The sequence below is a fragment of the Emys orbicularis genome, chromosome 8 (assembly GCF_028017835.1).
Source record: "Emys orbicularis isolate rEmyOrb1 chromosome 8, rEmyOrb1.hap1, whole genome shotgun sequence".
Taxonomy (NCBI): Eukaryota; Metazoa; Chordata; order Testudines; family Emydidae; genus Emys; species Emys orbicularis.
Genome location: NC_088690.1, coordinates 66,709,691 through 66,725,461, shown reverse-complemented (window position 1 = coordinate 66,725,461; position 15,771 = coordinate 66,709,691). Strand labels below are relative to the sequence as shown.

Below are 15,771 nucleotides of genomic sequence, written 5' to 3'. Positions count from 1 at the left end.
TCATGCGCTGGTGACTCACGCTCACAAACTTGTTCGGGTCTGTTTACAGTTGTAGGGCGGCTTTAAAGGGACAGACCATTACAAAATCTTCCAATATCACAATGATACAGACACATAACCACGTCAATAGAAACAATAAATGGCCCATGCTAACTATTTTGGGAGAGAATGTGTTTAGGGACTTAAAGAAGGAGACAGTGAATCAGAATTCCTGAGCTCAGTCCTTGTCTCTCTCCCTCTTTCACTTACTTATCCTATGACTTTGGATAAACTACTCAGTCTCTGCCTCAGTTTTCCCACCAGTAAAATGGGTATAATAATATTTATCTCTACAATACCTCAATGGGCTTAATGAATTAATATCTGTAATTCTGGCATTCCTTAATTTTTGAGTGCCTGACCTGACTGCAATATTAAAACACCTCTACCTCGATATAACGCTGTCCTCGGGAGCCAAAAAATCTTACCGCGTTATAGGTGAAACCGCGTTATATTGAACTTGCTTTGATCCACCAGAGTGCGCAGCCCCCCCCCTCCCCCCGGAGCACTGCTTTACCACGTTATATCAGAATTCATGTTATATCGGGTCACATTATATCAGGGTAGAGGTGTACCATTCTTCCAACGCGGGGTGTTTTTTTGGTGTGTGGTGGGGCACGGCTAGTGTACTTATCTTTAGATTCCTTGTAAATGTTCTTTAGTACATTATATCCTGTGAATGTCATTCTACTGTACTTTGTGCCTGGTGTTTCAATAGTGAGACACTGTGCATAATTCAGCAAACAATAAAACACTTTCTTGCAAGTTGCAAATATTTATTCATTCTGATTAGCTGCTCAACTGTACTGTGACAATATAATCCACTAAGAAGCCCATTGGCATTGCTGATGTGATTTCACAAGAACTCTGCATTGCTTTGGTTCAAAATGAAGATTGCCTGGTTCTTTTTTTTGTGAATTGCAGATGGAGGTTAAAAGGGAGGTGAACTTAACAGTGCGGAGACAGAACTGAAGGGGCTGATCTGGGGTCTAGCAGTGTTTTGTGTTGCTAACAGGGTATCTTAGCTGGCATGTTGGAACCCTAGGGACTAATGGGTCACTCTATCCCAATGTTTGGTAGGCCAGAGGGTGACCCCCAGACCAGTATGAAGCCCTATCTGTAGTCTGTGGCACATACTAAGACTTTGTGACCTTGACATCCCTAGCTTGGGGAATTATATCCGTTTGTCCTCCATCTTGGAAGGTAGCACCCTTCTCATCTTCTGGGATGGATACTCAGCAACTATCAGAGGTGCAGCTTAAACTATGTGCTGTTTATTTAAGAAAGTGGGGAAACAGACACCTATAAATCCAACCATTTTACTCTTCCTCTCACCTAACCACAGGTATGGGGAGTGGCGCTAGCGTGGGTAGTGAAAGTCTATGTTAAAAAGGGTAAAGGTTGCTAGTGCTGTTCTTGCAACAGCCTCACTTAGTTCATAACTGCTTCATCCTCTCGGTTGTTTCCCTGAAAATCGGTGTCCCTCCTTTCAGCAGGAACTGCCATAAGTATGACAGGTCCTCTCTTTTTCTCTCTTTCCCCTGTTGTTAGTCTCTCAGACTATCGTCTCTATCTTATTTCCTTTCCATCCCACAAAGGTTTAGCTCTACTGGGAAAGGAATTAAGCAGCCTCCTGCTCATTACACCTGCAAATTGGTGGTCCATCAATGGCAGCTAATTAACAGGGTGGGACTATATCTATTATCCCATGAGGAGAGGATCACATTGTAAAAGACATTTATATTTACTCTGCCTGTTCATATGCCATCACTTAAGTGCTTATTATGGGAATCAGGCAGGTGATTCTTAAAAAGCATTTTTTACATATGAAAAAATTAGGTAACAGATGGAGAGTCTGTGGTGTTTCACAGTAATTTCTTTAGACCCCTTTTCTCAATAGAACTCTCATGGCTTTTAACCTTGTTAAAATCTACAGGACATTTCCACAAGACAGTAACTACAAACTGAGTGGTGCTTGAAATCTAGAGCTGAATTTCTGTGGCAACGACCCATTTCTAGTAAGCGCACATGAAGTCTACCAATCCAATACACATTTATAATAGAAAGTGGACTGTTCTCATGAGTTACAAAGTGTAATATTTCAAGTTATTTAAAATGCATTCGGCCAGATTTGGGCAACTCTCTGTGGCAGTGCAAAAGGGACCTTAAGATAGGGTGACCAGACTGCAAGTGTGAAAAATCGGGACGGGGGTGGGGGGCAATAGGGGCCTATATAACTCCCCAAATATCAGGACTGTCCCTATAAAATTGGGACATCTGGTCACCCTACCTTAAGATGAATGTAAATTACACGTACACTTATTTTAAGGCCCGTTTATGCTGCCAAAGTGGTATAAAGGGAATTAGTGTAAATGAGAAATAGCCCCACAAAGTGTGTTTTAATGCAGCATCCTTGATTGTTTGGTTGTTGTTTTGGCTGATTTGTTTTTTTTGGAGGGGGGAGGGGTTGCTCTACTTTGCAAATTTGAATAATCTTCAGTGAATCTCCAGATCAATGCAAACCAGAGAGATTCTGCTGTATTTTGTTTTATGTAGCTGTCATTTCCAAATGCACTGTTGTAGCAAAGGGGAGGGGTGGGGGGTGGAGGAATTGCAGAAGTGGATGCCTAAAATGTGTGAATAAAATTTGTCTGCGTCCCTGTTACACTGGCAAAATGGGCTGGTTGAAGTTATTTAAATGATTGGGTTTTTTGTTTTTGTGTGTGTCAAAAATGGCTTTTTTAAACAAAAAAGTCTCAATTCTTTTCCTTCTATTAAAAAAGCCCCAAATTTTCACAAAATCTGGAAACCAAAATGTATTCATTCTATTGGTTGATATTTTAACATTTATTTTCATTTTGTGCCTTTTACTTTTTCCTTCTTTTCTTTTTTCTTTCTTTTCTTCCCCACCCCATTTCTTGTTTTTCCTTTTTTCCCTTTTAAAAATGAATAACATGATATTTTTCCTGTCATTTTCAAAAACCAAAAATGTAGAATATTTTTTTGTTTTAATTTTTGTTTTTGAAAATTTTAAATGTTTGGAAATGGGTAACAATGTAAATGTATTTGAAAAACAAATTGGTCAATTTAAAGCCCTGCAAACGGAAAGCAATTTACAATTTTCAAATGGGTACAATGGAGCTGTATGAAATTAAATTGCATTCTTCTTTTTTTGATCCTTTCCAGTGTGCAAAGCAGGGAACTACATGCACAAGTCACTGTTTTCAAATGAAAATATAATATAGGGCTGGTGGCTCCAAAAGGTGAATTGCCAAACTTTTTGGGTGCAATTTTGGTGGCCAATTTTGGAAATGTGGCTCATATTCTGTCATTGCTTTGAAATCTCGACTAGTTCCGTGTTTACTATACAAATAATAAATCTCTCAGAGTATTGAAAAGCTGCCTTCTGTCAATACTGTTCTGTTTTTCTGCACTGGAATTGAGAAACCGTTTTAATCCAGATACCAAAACTCTCGTAAAACAAATCCTTGTGGAGAGAAAAACAATCAGACTCTGCAATATATTGCAAATGCTAGGATTTGTGCATTTCATAACTTGCCCTTCCTCTTGTTCTTTCGAAGAGCTTTGTGAACTCAGCTCCTTGTCTGAAAATGTTGGGGGTTTTTCATAAATGTTTGCAGTTTGCTGGCTGAGTTTCATTTCAAAGCCGCCTTCACATTCTGGGCCTGGAGCCAAATGAGAGTTCCGTTGTCTACATCAGTTTCATGAGGAAATGCTGGCTAATTGCTTTCTGCAGCTACACAGTGATGAAACACATGCATAAGCTCCTCCCTTTTCCATCTTATCCCCTGCGTATAAATTCCGTCCAGGGCTACTCATTCTTGGTGTCAAGAACTCAGGAATTCTTGCAGTATTTTTTAAATGTTGCTGCTGCTGTTTGGTTTTGAGCTGTCTCATCTCTAGCAGTTTGAGAGCTAAGCAACATGGAAATATCAAATTTCCTGGAGAATGGGAATATTCCCAAGGAAGCAAACAATTCAGGATGCAATCGGATGAACCTTTGCACTTTGGCTCTTTTAATACTGGTTGTGGTTCCACTTTTGATAGTCTGCTTTCTGTGCCTTCATAGCCAGGTAAGGAGAGCGCAAAAATACTAGCGAGTATAGTATATTAGTATTAATTATTTTTATTATGACTGATATCTTGGATAATTGTAACCTTTAGTTCTGTTCCTTCTTGGAGCCAATGCTTTGTCAGGACTGCTTTCAACTGCCCAAGCGCTTTAACCACTTCTTTTGGGAAACTGTTTCATTCATTTTGCTTTCATTTAAAAATGATAAAAAGTCAGTGCTTTCTTCTCATCTGTCCTCTTCTACTATGCCCACTGTTGTTGTGCATTATTATTATTTATTATTATCTGGCAATACCTATTAAGGGAAGGGCTAGACTAGGAGTCCATTGGTTCAGCATGCCTCCAACCTCATAAAGCCTGATCATGTAAAGTGCTAACACCTTCCACTCTCAATAGAAGTCACTAATTTTCTATTGCATTGTACTAGTTCTATGGTGGCATGACTGCACTCACATGGGAGCAGAGTACGCTCAGCACCTTGCAGGATGCACTGAGCATTTTCTAAAATTGCTCCTATTGGTTGCAGCTTTAATTCGGCCCCCTTGTATGGATGTGTTATGATAGCTTTAATTACACAATCACATTGAAAAAAGAACAGGAGTACTTGTGGCACCTTAGAGACTAACAAATTTATTAGAGCATAAGCTTTCGTGGGCTACAGCCCACGCGCACGAAAGCTTATGCTCTAATAAATTTGTTAGTCTCTAAGGTGCCACAAGTACTCCTGTTCTTTTTGTGGATACAGACTAACACGGCTGCTACTCTGAAAACAATCACATTGCTACTTTCTCCACAGGACCCCTGTCTTGTTCAATGTATAGGTTGCACAGGTAACCATAAATCTGGTATTTCCTCTTTTCAGTGTTTGACTTTTAACCTAACATTTATGTAATGTAGTTGTCTTTGTATTTATAGCTTGACCACAGAACAACTAAGGGGACACATGCCAACTGTCGGCCAATTTCCAAAGGGTTCAAACACCGAAGAGAGGGAGGAATTTTTAAGGCAGTAGAAGAGGGTAGAGAGATGTATATCCAGGAGGAAAAGGATGGTACTGAGCAAAGGAATAGGTTGACTATCAGAAGAAACTGTCCGTTGGAGAGATCTCTGACACTGTGGAATAGCATGAAACATGTCACTTGAAACATTTGCAACTAGGCTGGCCAAAGCAGTGGAGCAGACAATCCTGCCCTGGCATGGGAAGGTCAAGGGGCCCAGTTCAAGCAGGTGTGACTCCACTGAAGTCAATGGAGTTGCATGTGCTTACCTCAGGACTGAATGTAGCCTAAGAGATCTCCATCTCTAGCTTCTCTTCACAGTGTTCTGTGCTTGGGAGGTGAAGGCTAAAGATCCCCCTCCCTCCCTGCACAGCCCATTGATACCTGGAATTTTACTCTCATTCCTGAAAGGTGAACACTCGCTCTTGGAGAATCCAACCCCTTGCTCTGGAAGTTGTGTTTCTAGTATCCAGCTGGGCTGCAGCCTGTCTTCAGCTATAGCTCCAGGAATGGGGGAAGAAGTTCCCTATTTAGATACTCAGTATCAAACACCTCCAGGAAATATGATGGCTGTGGCTGGTGGTGTATATCATGAGTTACACTAGGGGATATATATAGAGAGAGAGAGAGAGAGAGAGAGAGAAAGAGAGAGAGAGAGAGAGAGAGATATACCTATCTCATAGAGCTGGAAGGGACCCTGAAAGGTCATCGAGTCCAGCCCCCTGCCTTCACTAGCAGGACCAAGTACTGATTTTGCCCCAGATCCCTAAGTGGCCCCCTCAAGGGCTGAACTCACAACCCTGGGTTTAGCAGCCCGATGCTCAAGCCACTGAGCTGTCCCTCCCCCAGGGATCCTCCCTGTAAGGTGCTGATCACTCCTTCAAAATGCAGAGCACCCTCAATTCCCATGGGGCTAGAGGGTGCTCAGCCCCTCACAGGAGCACAACCTGTCAGAACAGAAATTTATAAAGCGTTTAGGAGGAAAATTATCTTGGTGCAACTTTTTTTTTTCTTTTAAGTTCTCCCTCTTCCCCGTCCTGCCATTCTATTTTGGAGGCATAACACAGGAGTCTCATGACATGCACTGTGCTCAAAATTGCATACCGCTGACAGTAAATTACATGTGATACTGGCAAAGTAAAGCACACCCCATCCCGTAAGAGTTCCATCTCCTTCCCCTTTCTTTCCCACTGCAGAGAGAGCACTGTCTGAATAAACAAAAGCTCTTCTTTGCACTGTAGTTAGGGATGGGGAAGACCAACTGATTGAATCCATCCATCTGCAAGGGCAGGACAAGTTTGCTAGTTTGGTATTTGCCATTGAGTGAACATCGCTACAAACTTGTTATATAGGGCTAGATTGTGAGCCCCTTACGCACAGTGTCGAGCCATTACTCACAGGAGTAGTTCCATTAAAGGTAATGTGAGTGAAGAGTTTGCAGTCTGGTCCTTAACAGAGTGGGTAAGCTGGGCTTACTCCTCCTGCTCCCATTTGCAAACGCTTTCACAAGCTGAAAGAATAAAAGGCCCTGCTTGCGATCCTGGAGAAGAAGCATGGCTGAGAGCTCAAAATGAAGGAGGAGGCAAGATGGCAGAGTTCTAGTCCTGCCGATGATGTCATTTGTGACATCTAGGGCTGGCCTTAGGGAAAATGGTGCCCTGGGCGAACTTTCTTTGAGTTTAAGCACAATCCGGTCACACACCTGAAGTTTACTGGAGAAGCTTGTAAGTCACAGTAGGGACTGTGTGCACCTACAGCAGAGACTGCTGCAAATGGCACAGGCAGCCCATATGCTCAGTGCTGGCTCGCCATAGCACCTGAGCTTCTGGCACCAGTGGTGAGAATGCCAGGTTGGCGGCCGTGCAAGCACCGGGGGGATGGCAGCGCTGTGAGGCACAAACAGAAGCCCAGCCCAGCATGCATCCAGCTCGGCTGCTGGGAACTTGTCCAGGGAGCTCTGCTGCCTCCACTCCTCAATGCCACCCAACTTTGGATACCGCTCTGCAGTCCCAGGAGCATTCGCCACCAGCCCGGGCGTGCCCCATCTGCCCTTGCTTCGTGGGCATTAGGGACAGGTGAGCAGCTACCCTGGTGGGCAGGCTGTGCCAGGCAGCCCAGGGTGATTGCAGGAGACACCGGGTGGAAGCAGATCTCCGAGCCCCAAGGGCAAAGCCTGCCCTGCAGAGCATTCCCCCAGGCCCACCGGGGCTCCTGCAGCTTGCCCCCAGGGCAGACCCTCCCCAGCCACAAGTTACAGCAACAGACCCTGCAATTTCAGCCTCTCCCCTGGCTGGAGCTGGACCACCCCACCTGCCCCCTCCACCGAGCTGGGACACCACATGTGCCAATGAAACCACCCACAACTGGGGAGCAGACCCCAGCCGGTGGGCGCTCACCTCTTACCCTGCCTGGGCGCCGGCACCCTCTTGACCATGGCACCCTGATCATCGCCCACCCGTAAGGCCAGCCCTGGTGACTTCACATGAATCACTTTAGCTCCCTGTACTTCAATGGAGAGAGCCAGGGGGTGGGAAGATTAGTCACAGGGCTTTGAGGCCTTGGATGGAAGGTTCTAGAGAAGGGCAAACTGTCATCTATGTGTTTTGAGCTAAGGTGTTCTGACCACCCCAATCTTTTGGGCAGCTGAGTCAGTTAATAGAATTATCCCTGGACGGTGGGCATTTCGCTGGCAGCATGGAAGGAAAGGCTCAGCTACGTATTAGCTGAAAGCTATGTCAGTCGTCATGTCCCTTGAACAAAGAGTCATTTCCTCCAGTTGCTAGAAGCAGATGCTGAAATACCACAGTGACAGGCTGAGTATAAGAACCTAAGCAGAATACTGGTTATGGGAACTCAGTCAGGATCAGTAGGTTAAAACTAACGTACACAATAGTGCAGGTGTTTGTCCGGTAGCCTTATGTAGATCAATGTAAAATACTGCATGTTTCCACTGTAAGCAAAGTCTGGCAGGACTTTGTGTTGCAGCGTCTATGAACTACTGTAGCCATTCATGCCAGGAGATCTGGGACAAAATCTAGGCCAATGCACAAATGCAATGACCTTTGAAGTCCCATTTCATATGGATCAGTCAGACAGCTGGCCAGTATCCACAGGACAGATGGAGTACTGCCAACTTATGGATGTAAACAGACACATTTTCACTCTACTGTGTGTTTTCCAAGCTGTGGGACATTCCTACAAGGGTGGGCAGTAAAAAGGACTAACCAGGGTCTGAATTCATTCCCGTTAAAAATATGTTTAGACTATATGGGCAGTGGCCGTCTTTCTTAATAATATATGTACTTAGCACCTATCACAAAGGGGGTCCTGACAGGGGGCTCAAGGTACAACAACAGCAATAACAGATAATAATCATTGATGATGAAGAGGAGGAGGAGGAGAAATCTTTCCAGATGGGTTGTTGCTATTGGTAGTTTCTGTATGGGAGAGGCCAAGAAATGGAATTGAAGTTGCCACAATTAAGAAGTGAGGTGATTGTCTCCCCTAATAGGTACTAATGTCTGTGGTTTGTTTTTATATTTGGTGCAAAAGCCCAAGAAAATATGCACAGAAAACAATTAATAATTAATCATTAATATTTAATAATAATAATTAATAATATTTAATAATGTAAAATATTTTAGGCCACTACTATCTAACATTGTTGATTGTTTACACTTGTAAGTAAGAGAGTTACTTCCCTTTTCCCATTTCATATGGATCAGTCAGACAGCTGGCCAGTATCCACAGGACAGATGGAGTACTGCCAACTTATGGATGTAAACAGACACATTTTCACTCTACTTGTGTTTTCCAAGCTGTGGGGCATTCCCACAAGGAAAGGCAGTAAAAAGGACTAACCAGGGTCATGCTCAGACAGACCCTTTGGTTGTTCTCCAGAGTCTTAGCTTTCATTTTAAAAAAATTAGTCTCTGGCTGTTATAGTTGGGGAGAAAATCTTCAAAACCCGATATGAGTACAAATGATACAATGTCTACCTAAATTTGCAGACAGCCTGAAACTATAGCTGTGAAATGCAGCATTCAACAGGGGCTAACTCAGATTTCAGTGATGATTCTTTGACATCACTGCTAGCTCTTTCACTGCTCTTGAAAAGTAATGTTCTATTGCAGTTTTAAATAAAATAAACCAAATCAAACATTTCTTAACTATATGTCTTTCCTTAAAACCACAATGTAAGAGACAATACAATTTGATTTCATTTAATAAAAACTGGCAAAGCCACATGAAAAGATGGAGTAACAATGTTCCTGGAAGGTTATCTGTGTGATTTAAACCCAGAAGCTCTGCATTTAAACGTATAAGTGTCTATCCCCAAAGCTAAAGATCCAGAGCTATTACCTTGGGGGCAGTAACAGATTCATAAACCTCTAAACATGCTTTACCCACTAGAGGGTGACAAAGAGACAGACTATGTAAGCATGGGGTACAGTTACATGGCACCAGCCAGTGCTGTGTGATGTCTGGAGGTATCCTGTGTCGTTTAGACTCTTACTCTTAGAAACACCAAAACCAACATTTAAAATTAAAACAGCCCTAGGGCGAGATGCCATTTGGGTTAAGCAGCTGCTTTCCAGTGAAAGTGAAGAGCCAATTGAAAGAGACCCAATAGAAGTCTGTCTCCTCTGATAACAGAAAGACTTCTGCTGCCTGGGACCTCTCCCAAACACACAACGAACATTAGTTGATAGGTGTAAAAGTCCCAGGCCATAACATGCAACATCCTGACCAAACTTTGCTTCTCTCCACAGTCTCCGGAGATCTGCTGGGCTCATGCAACTTGTAAGTATCAAGATACTGGAGTGGTTTTCTGATTTTTACCATTCACACAGTGCGGTGAAGGCGACTAGATCACAATAATGTACTCAGCAGGCTGGAGTATTTCTCCCCTATCTATGAACAACAGTAAATAATGAAAACAGAGAAACATGAAGCCCCGGTGATCTAGTGGCTATTGTAGGCAAGCGGGTGTCAGTCGCTTTTCAGTTCTGTTCCAAGCACTAGCTAGCGGTATCATATGAATCATCTCTCTTAAAGTGCAGTTCTGCTTTGAAACATGACTGTACAAACAGCATCCTGGGGTTCCATATTTATTGTCTCTCAGTGACCGCAGATCAAATTCTCAAATGTTACTAATTTAAAAAGGGGGGGGGGAGGGGTTGTCCTAACTGCTAGGCCTGTAATCTCATCCTGGGATCTGAAAATCAAGCTGAAGCCTTTTGGCTTAATACAGCAGCAACAAGAAAGATTTTGGAAATGAAACTTGTTACATCTGTGAGCAAGACCTTGTTTTAGCTTGTCAGTTCCTTACTGACTTAAGCTAAATTGATATAAAATCCTCTTAACCCAAATTAAGAATGTACCAGATTAGTTTCTAAACAGACATAATTAAATCAGCAGAATTTTTCTGTGTAGACAAACCCTTCATTAACAGTTCTGTTGATGATGTCTGAGTGTCTGGATAGACTCCAGCAGTCTCCCCGAGAGGTGCTGGCTCTGGAGCAATAACAGGACTAAATAGGGTTACCATATTTCAGCAAGCAAAAAAGAGGACGGGAGGAGCCCCGCCCCAGTCCTGCCCTAGCCCCGCCCCTGCCCCTTCCACTCCCTCCCACTTCCTGCCCCCCTCAGGACCCCCAACCCTCCCCCTGCTCCTTGTCCCCTGACTGCCCCCTCCTGGGACCCCTGCCCCTAACTGCCCCCCAGGACTCCACCCCCTACCTAAGCCTCCCTACTCCTTGTTCTCTGACTGCCCCCTCCTGAAACCCTCCCCCCATCCTAACTGGCCCCCTAGGACTCTACCCCCTACCTGCCCCCTGACTGCCCCAACCCTTATCCACACCCCCACCCCCAGACAGACCCCTGGGACTCCCACGCTCCATCCAACCACTCCCCACCCCCTGACAGCCCCCCCCCAGAACTCCCGACCCATCTAAACTCCTCTGCTCCCTGTCCCCTGACTGCTCTGATCCCTCTCCCCACCCCTGCCCCCTGACAGTCCCCCCCAGAACTCCCCTCCCCGCTCCTTGTCCCCTGACCACCCCTCCTGGGACCCCTGCTCTTAACTGCCCTCCAGAACCCCACCCCCTACCTAAGCCTCCCTGTTCCTTGTCCCCTAACTGCCCCCTCCTGAGACCCCCCCACCCTAACTGCTCCCCCGACCCTACCCCCTACCTGTACCCTGACTGCCCAAAACCTTATCCACACACCCCCAGAAAGCCCCCCCGAACTCCCGACCCCCCCCCCGCTCCCTGTCTCTTGACTGCCCCCTCCAGAACCTCCCTGCCCCTTCTCCGACCCCCTGGCCCCCTTACTCTGCCGCTCAGACCAGCGTGCCGGGGAGGAGGAGCAGGGGGTGGAGCTCCAGGCTGCCGGTGCGAACGGCCGGCTGGTGATCTGCGAATGCAGGGAGGGAGGGAGTGCTCTCAGCTGCAGGGGAGAGGAGGGGGAAGTGGAGGAGGGGCTCTCTCTGGCTGTCGGAGCCCCATGTAAGTGGCACCATCCATCCGGCTGCCCTGTCAGCAGCGCGTGCTCTGCATGGGGCGGGGGGAGAAGTCCGGACATTTACAAATTCCCCCCGGACGCTATTTTTAACTCTAAAAGCCGGACATGTCTGGGGGAATCCGGACGAATGGTAACCCTAGGACTAAACAGTAGGAAAATGCTGTTATTCAGCATAGAAAGCAGATACGATTCTGAACACAAACATAGGCATCAGATCTGGTGAGTCAGGAAATACTGTATCCACAGTCACTTTTCAGAGTGAAAAGTTTACTCGCTGGGATGGGCTGGATTTGTGTCTGCTGTTTAATGCAGACTGAAACAGGAAGGTGCCCTCACCACAATGGCCAGTGAGGAGAGGGAGTTAGTTGTTGGAGAGCACTGCTTACCTTTTAGAAGCGGAGGGAGAGCTGGGCTTCGCCCTGCTCCAGTGGGCCATGCTGATTTAGACTGGCTGAGGATCTGCCCCCTGAACAGCAGTCGAATGATTTAATTAAGTAAGATGGGCTCAGACCGAAACCCTGGACCTAAAGATCCCCTCACTTCATGGATGTCAGAATCTGAATCTGGGTCTGAATAACAGAATCCCAGCTCCAAACAGCCCAGAACTCTGGGAGCTGTTCAGAGTCTGGGTCCTGCTCTGAATTTTGTGGCTCAGACCCTTCCCTTTCTTCCCCAAAGACCTCAAATCAAAGAGATAAGGAAAAGGTAAGAAGGGATATGAACTAATGGAGAGCATTTACAAAATGACAAGGGAAAATCTAGGAAATGGGCTAGACTTTGAAATATAATTAACCACTTTATATGCTTTTCACTTTGTTTTCTTCCTTGTCTGGTTCCTTGATGGAAGCACCTTCAGATGATCATGGTCATTACATCATATGGAAGTGGAACTTGACAGACTGCAGTAGCTTCGTAAGGAATGACTCTGACCAAAAGCTGGAGATCCTGCAGAGTGGCATGTACTTCATCTATGCCCAGGTGACCCGCATAAAGGAAATAGAAAGTTATTTTACGATGATGCTGTACAAAGATGAGAATATTCTCCTCAACCAGATGACTGGGACAAATACTGGGGAGAAAACTGCCTCCATCAATTTCGGGAGACCTTATTTTCTGAGCAAGGGGGAGAAGCTGTTCTGTACGATCAATAGCGGACTTGGACACATCTTGAAAGACAATCAGACTTACTGGGGGCTGTACAAAATGTAACAGACTTCCACTCGGAGTCAGCTTCTCTCACCCTCCAAGGAACATTAGGAATCTAACCCTTGAGTCTGAAATGTTTGCAATTTCTCTGCATCAAACTCAATACAATGATGCTTTGGGCTTTCTCATCTTCCTGTTGAAGTAATTCAGGGTACACGCTCAACAAGACGTGAATGCGCGACTCCGGTAATGAAATCAGATTGTCACAAGTTATGGGAGGAAGACACTTCTAGAACAACTGTGTGAACAAAGAAAAGCAATACCTTGATGTGTTAGAAATGTTAGTTCTAAAATCCCAGGCAAATGAGTCACTATGTTCTGCCCATTCTGCACTGGTAAACAGTTCCACTCCATGGCTGGCTGCCTTTCCATGCGGGGTGAAAGTGATTGTCATTTGTATATTTTGTGAAGTGCCTTGAGGGTCCGTGGACATGAAAGATGCTATGTCAATGTAATGTATAATGTACATACTGTACATAACCTGGACAAAAAGTGGCCTGTCTGGGATTGAGGGACCAACATGTTTAAAGGCAAATGGGATAGACGGACAATTCCTTGCTCCCATCCAGGTCTCTCCTTTCTGTCCCCTTTTCTCCTCACATCCATACCTAACTTTAACAAGGGAAACTGCAGCTGTCCCAATTTCCCCTCAGGGTGAACCCTGCCCCATCATCCCTGGGGATTCACACTGTTTAGGAGTTCTGCATTCAGAATGAATGCAAACTATATTTTCTCTTTGAACCATTGAGTCCAATGCTGGAGTACTGAAGGTGGCACACAGAGCCTGTGTGTCCATATTAAGATTCAGGGTTCCCTTGACCCTCACAATTTTCTATCATACAATGCTGTAACATGGAACTTAACAGGGCAGATAAAGTCACACAGAGCAGCATCTGGACTGGAGGGGGATCAGGCTTCAAATTCTCTTAACGTCTATAGCTGCATTGTGCAGTATAAGCAGATGTAACATTTGTCATTGAAAGGAAGTGGGGTACCCATATCTCTATTGATGGGAGGGCACACCTGTAGAAGTAAAGGTAGAGAAGGAGTGTGATCAGGGCTGGTGCTACCAGTTAGGCAAACTAGGCGGTTGCCTAGGGTGCCAAGATTTGGGGGCGCCAAAAAGCGGTGCCCCCAATTTTTTTTTACAGCGTTCCTACGCCCCCTCCCCGAGCGCGCGGTCGCCGCTCCACTTCTCCCGCCTGCCAGGCTTGCAGCGCCAATCAGCTGTTTGGCACCGCAAGCCTGGGAGGGGAGGAGAATTAGAGCGGGGGCGGTGTGCTCGGGGAGGAGGCGGAGCAGAGGTGAGCTGGGGTGGGGAGCTGCCGCACGGCTCCCCGGGAAAGGAGCTGCTGCGGGGGGGGGGGGCGCCTCAGGGCAGGGGGGGAGCTGCCGCGGGGGGGGGGGGGATGCCTCAGGGCGGAGGGTGGGGCAGGGAGCTGCCTCAGGGCGGGGGGGGGGGGGCGCAAGGTGGAAATTTCGCCTAGGGCGCGAAACTTCCTTGCACCGGCCCTGAGTGTGATCTAGTGGGGAGAGCTGAGGATTGAGATTGTTGAACTGTATCCTATGCTCCTCTACTGAGTCAGTGTGTGACCTTGGGTAAGGCACTGTAGTTGTGCCTCAGTTCTCCTTGCTAAGTCAGGTATAGCAATGTATTTACCTACCTCACAGGAATGTTGTGAGGCTGAATAAACGGACATTGTAAAGTGCTTGGAGATACTCTGATTCCCTGTTCTAGCTCTGTGGTTGGTCACACAGTCGGGTTTTTTGTTCCTTGATTGGCTGTCCTAGAGCAAGCTCCTCTGATTGGTATATGCTTGTTTTCACACAAATAGCCATATTTGCATGAATAAAGCCTCCCTAATTATTCCTTGAAACAAATTACAGCTTCATGGATTTTCACGGACAAACAAATACAAACACTATTGGACTGAATCACGATTTAGGATTAGTTTGGTGCAATGTAGCTGTTATGATTTTATTTTCTGTGTATTCCAACAACAAATATTATGGAGCCTGCTTTACAGAAGTGGCTGCCATTTTGTGTTCATTTCAGTGCAGACCATTAGAGAGGGGACACAAACATACACACACAGTGCTCTCTCATGGAGACTTTACCTTTGTTCTTTACCTTAGTTAATTACCCTTAATCTAGAATAAAGTTTTTCAGAATAAAAGTGTACAGTGCCCTTGCATACGGCCAAACATGATCGTTTGCAAATACATTTATCCACCCTTCACCTAGCTTGACTGCTCTGCCTGTGTTAGGCCTGCAGGATCTGACCCTCAGTACTCCCATGTGTAAGAAGGGATAATAGTACTTATTTATCTGTCTCACGGGAGGGGAGGTGTTGGTTATTAGTTAGGAGTAAGGCCAGTTTGTGTGCATTATAACTGGGCTAGTGTGAGGATGGTGACAAGCTGTGCTGCTCCATGGAGAACCAAGACCCTGAATCCCTCCTGCTCCCCCATTCCTGAGGTTGTAGTCTGCTTCCCACAGCATTAGTGGGATTTGAAGGCCAGGAGAAGGAGGGTCAGTCTTTGTGCTAAAGGGAGCATGGAATTTGTTATTGTGCCTGTCCCCTGCACAGAGCACAAGAGGTGTCCTCGCCTCCCACCCACACATCTGTAGTAGGGCAAGGTCCACGGTGAATCAATGTTTATTAAGGGCTTTAACTAGGGGAAGTGCTATGTAAGTGCTAACTCAGCATTATTACGATTCCATCACAGCTACTATCAATAATAATCAGGAAATGCATGGGTTTGTGTTCTAAAGGGGGTCCTAACCAATGGGCTAAGCTTGGCCATGTGAAGAATCCCCCCTCCCTCTGACTGCAGTATGATTTGCATTTTAATTACCACTGACATCTCTGGGACTCTGCCGTGGTCTCCATTTCAAAAAATCATCAT

General features: G+C 45.6%; 1 protein-coding gene across 1 annotated transcript; it reads left to right on the top strand.

The window, feature by feature from the left end:
- The first annotated feature begins 3,983 nt into the window (after positions 1-3,983).
- On the top strand, positions 3,984-12,864 carry TNFSF18 (TNF superfamily member 18). The gene is made up of 3 exons (XM_065408938.1): positions 3,984-4,133; positions 9,903-9,933; positions 12,503-12,864. The coding sequence occupies exons 1-3, from the start codon at positions 3,984-3,986 to the stop codon at positions 12,862-12,864; spliced, it is 543 nt and encodes a 180-aa protein (XP_065265010.1).
- Positions 12,865-15,771: the final 2,907 nt, after the last annotated feature.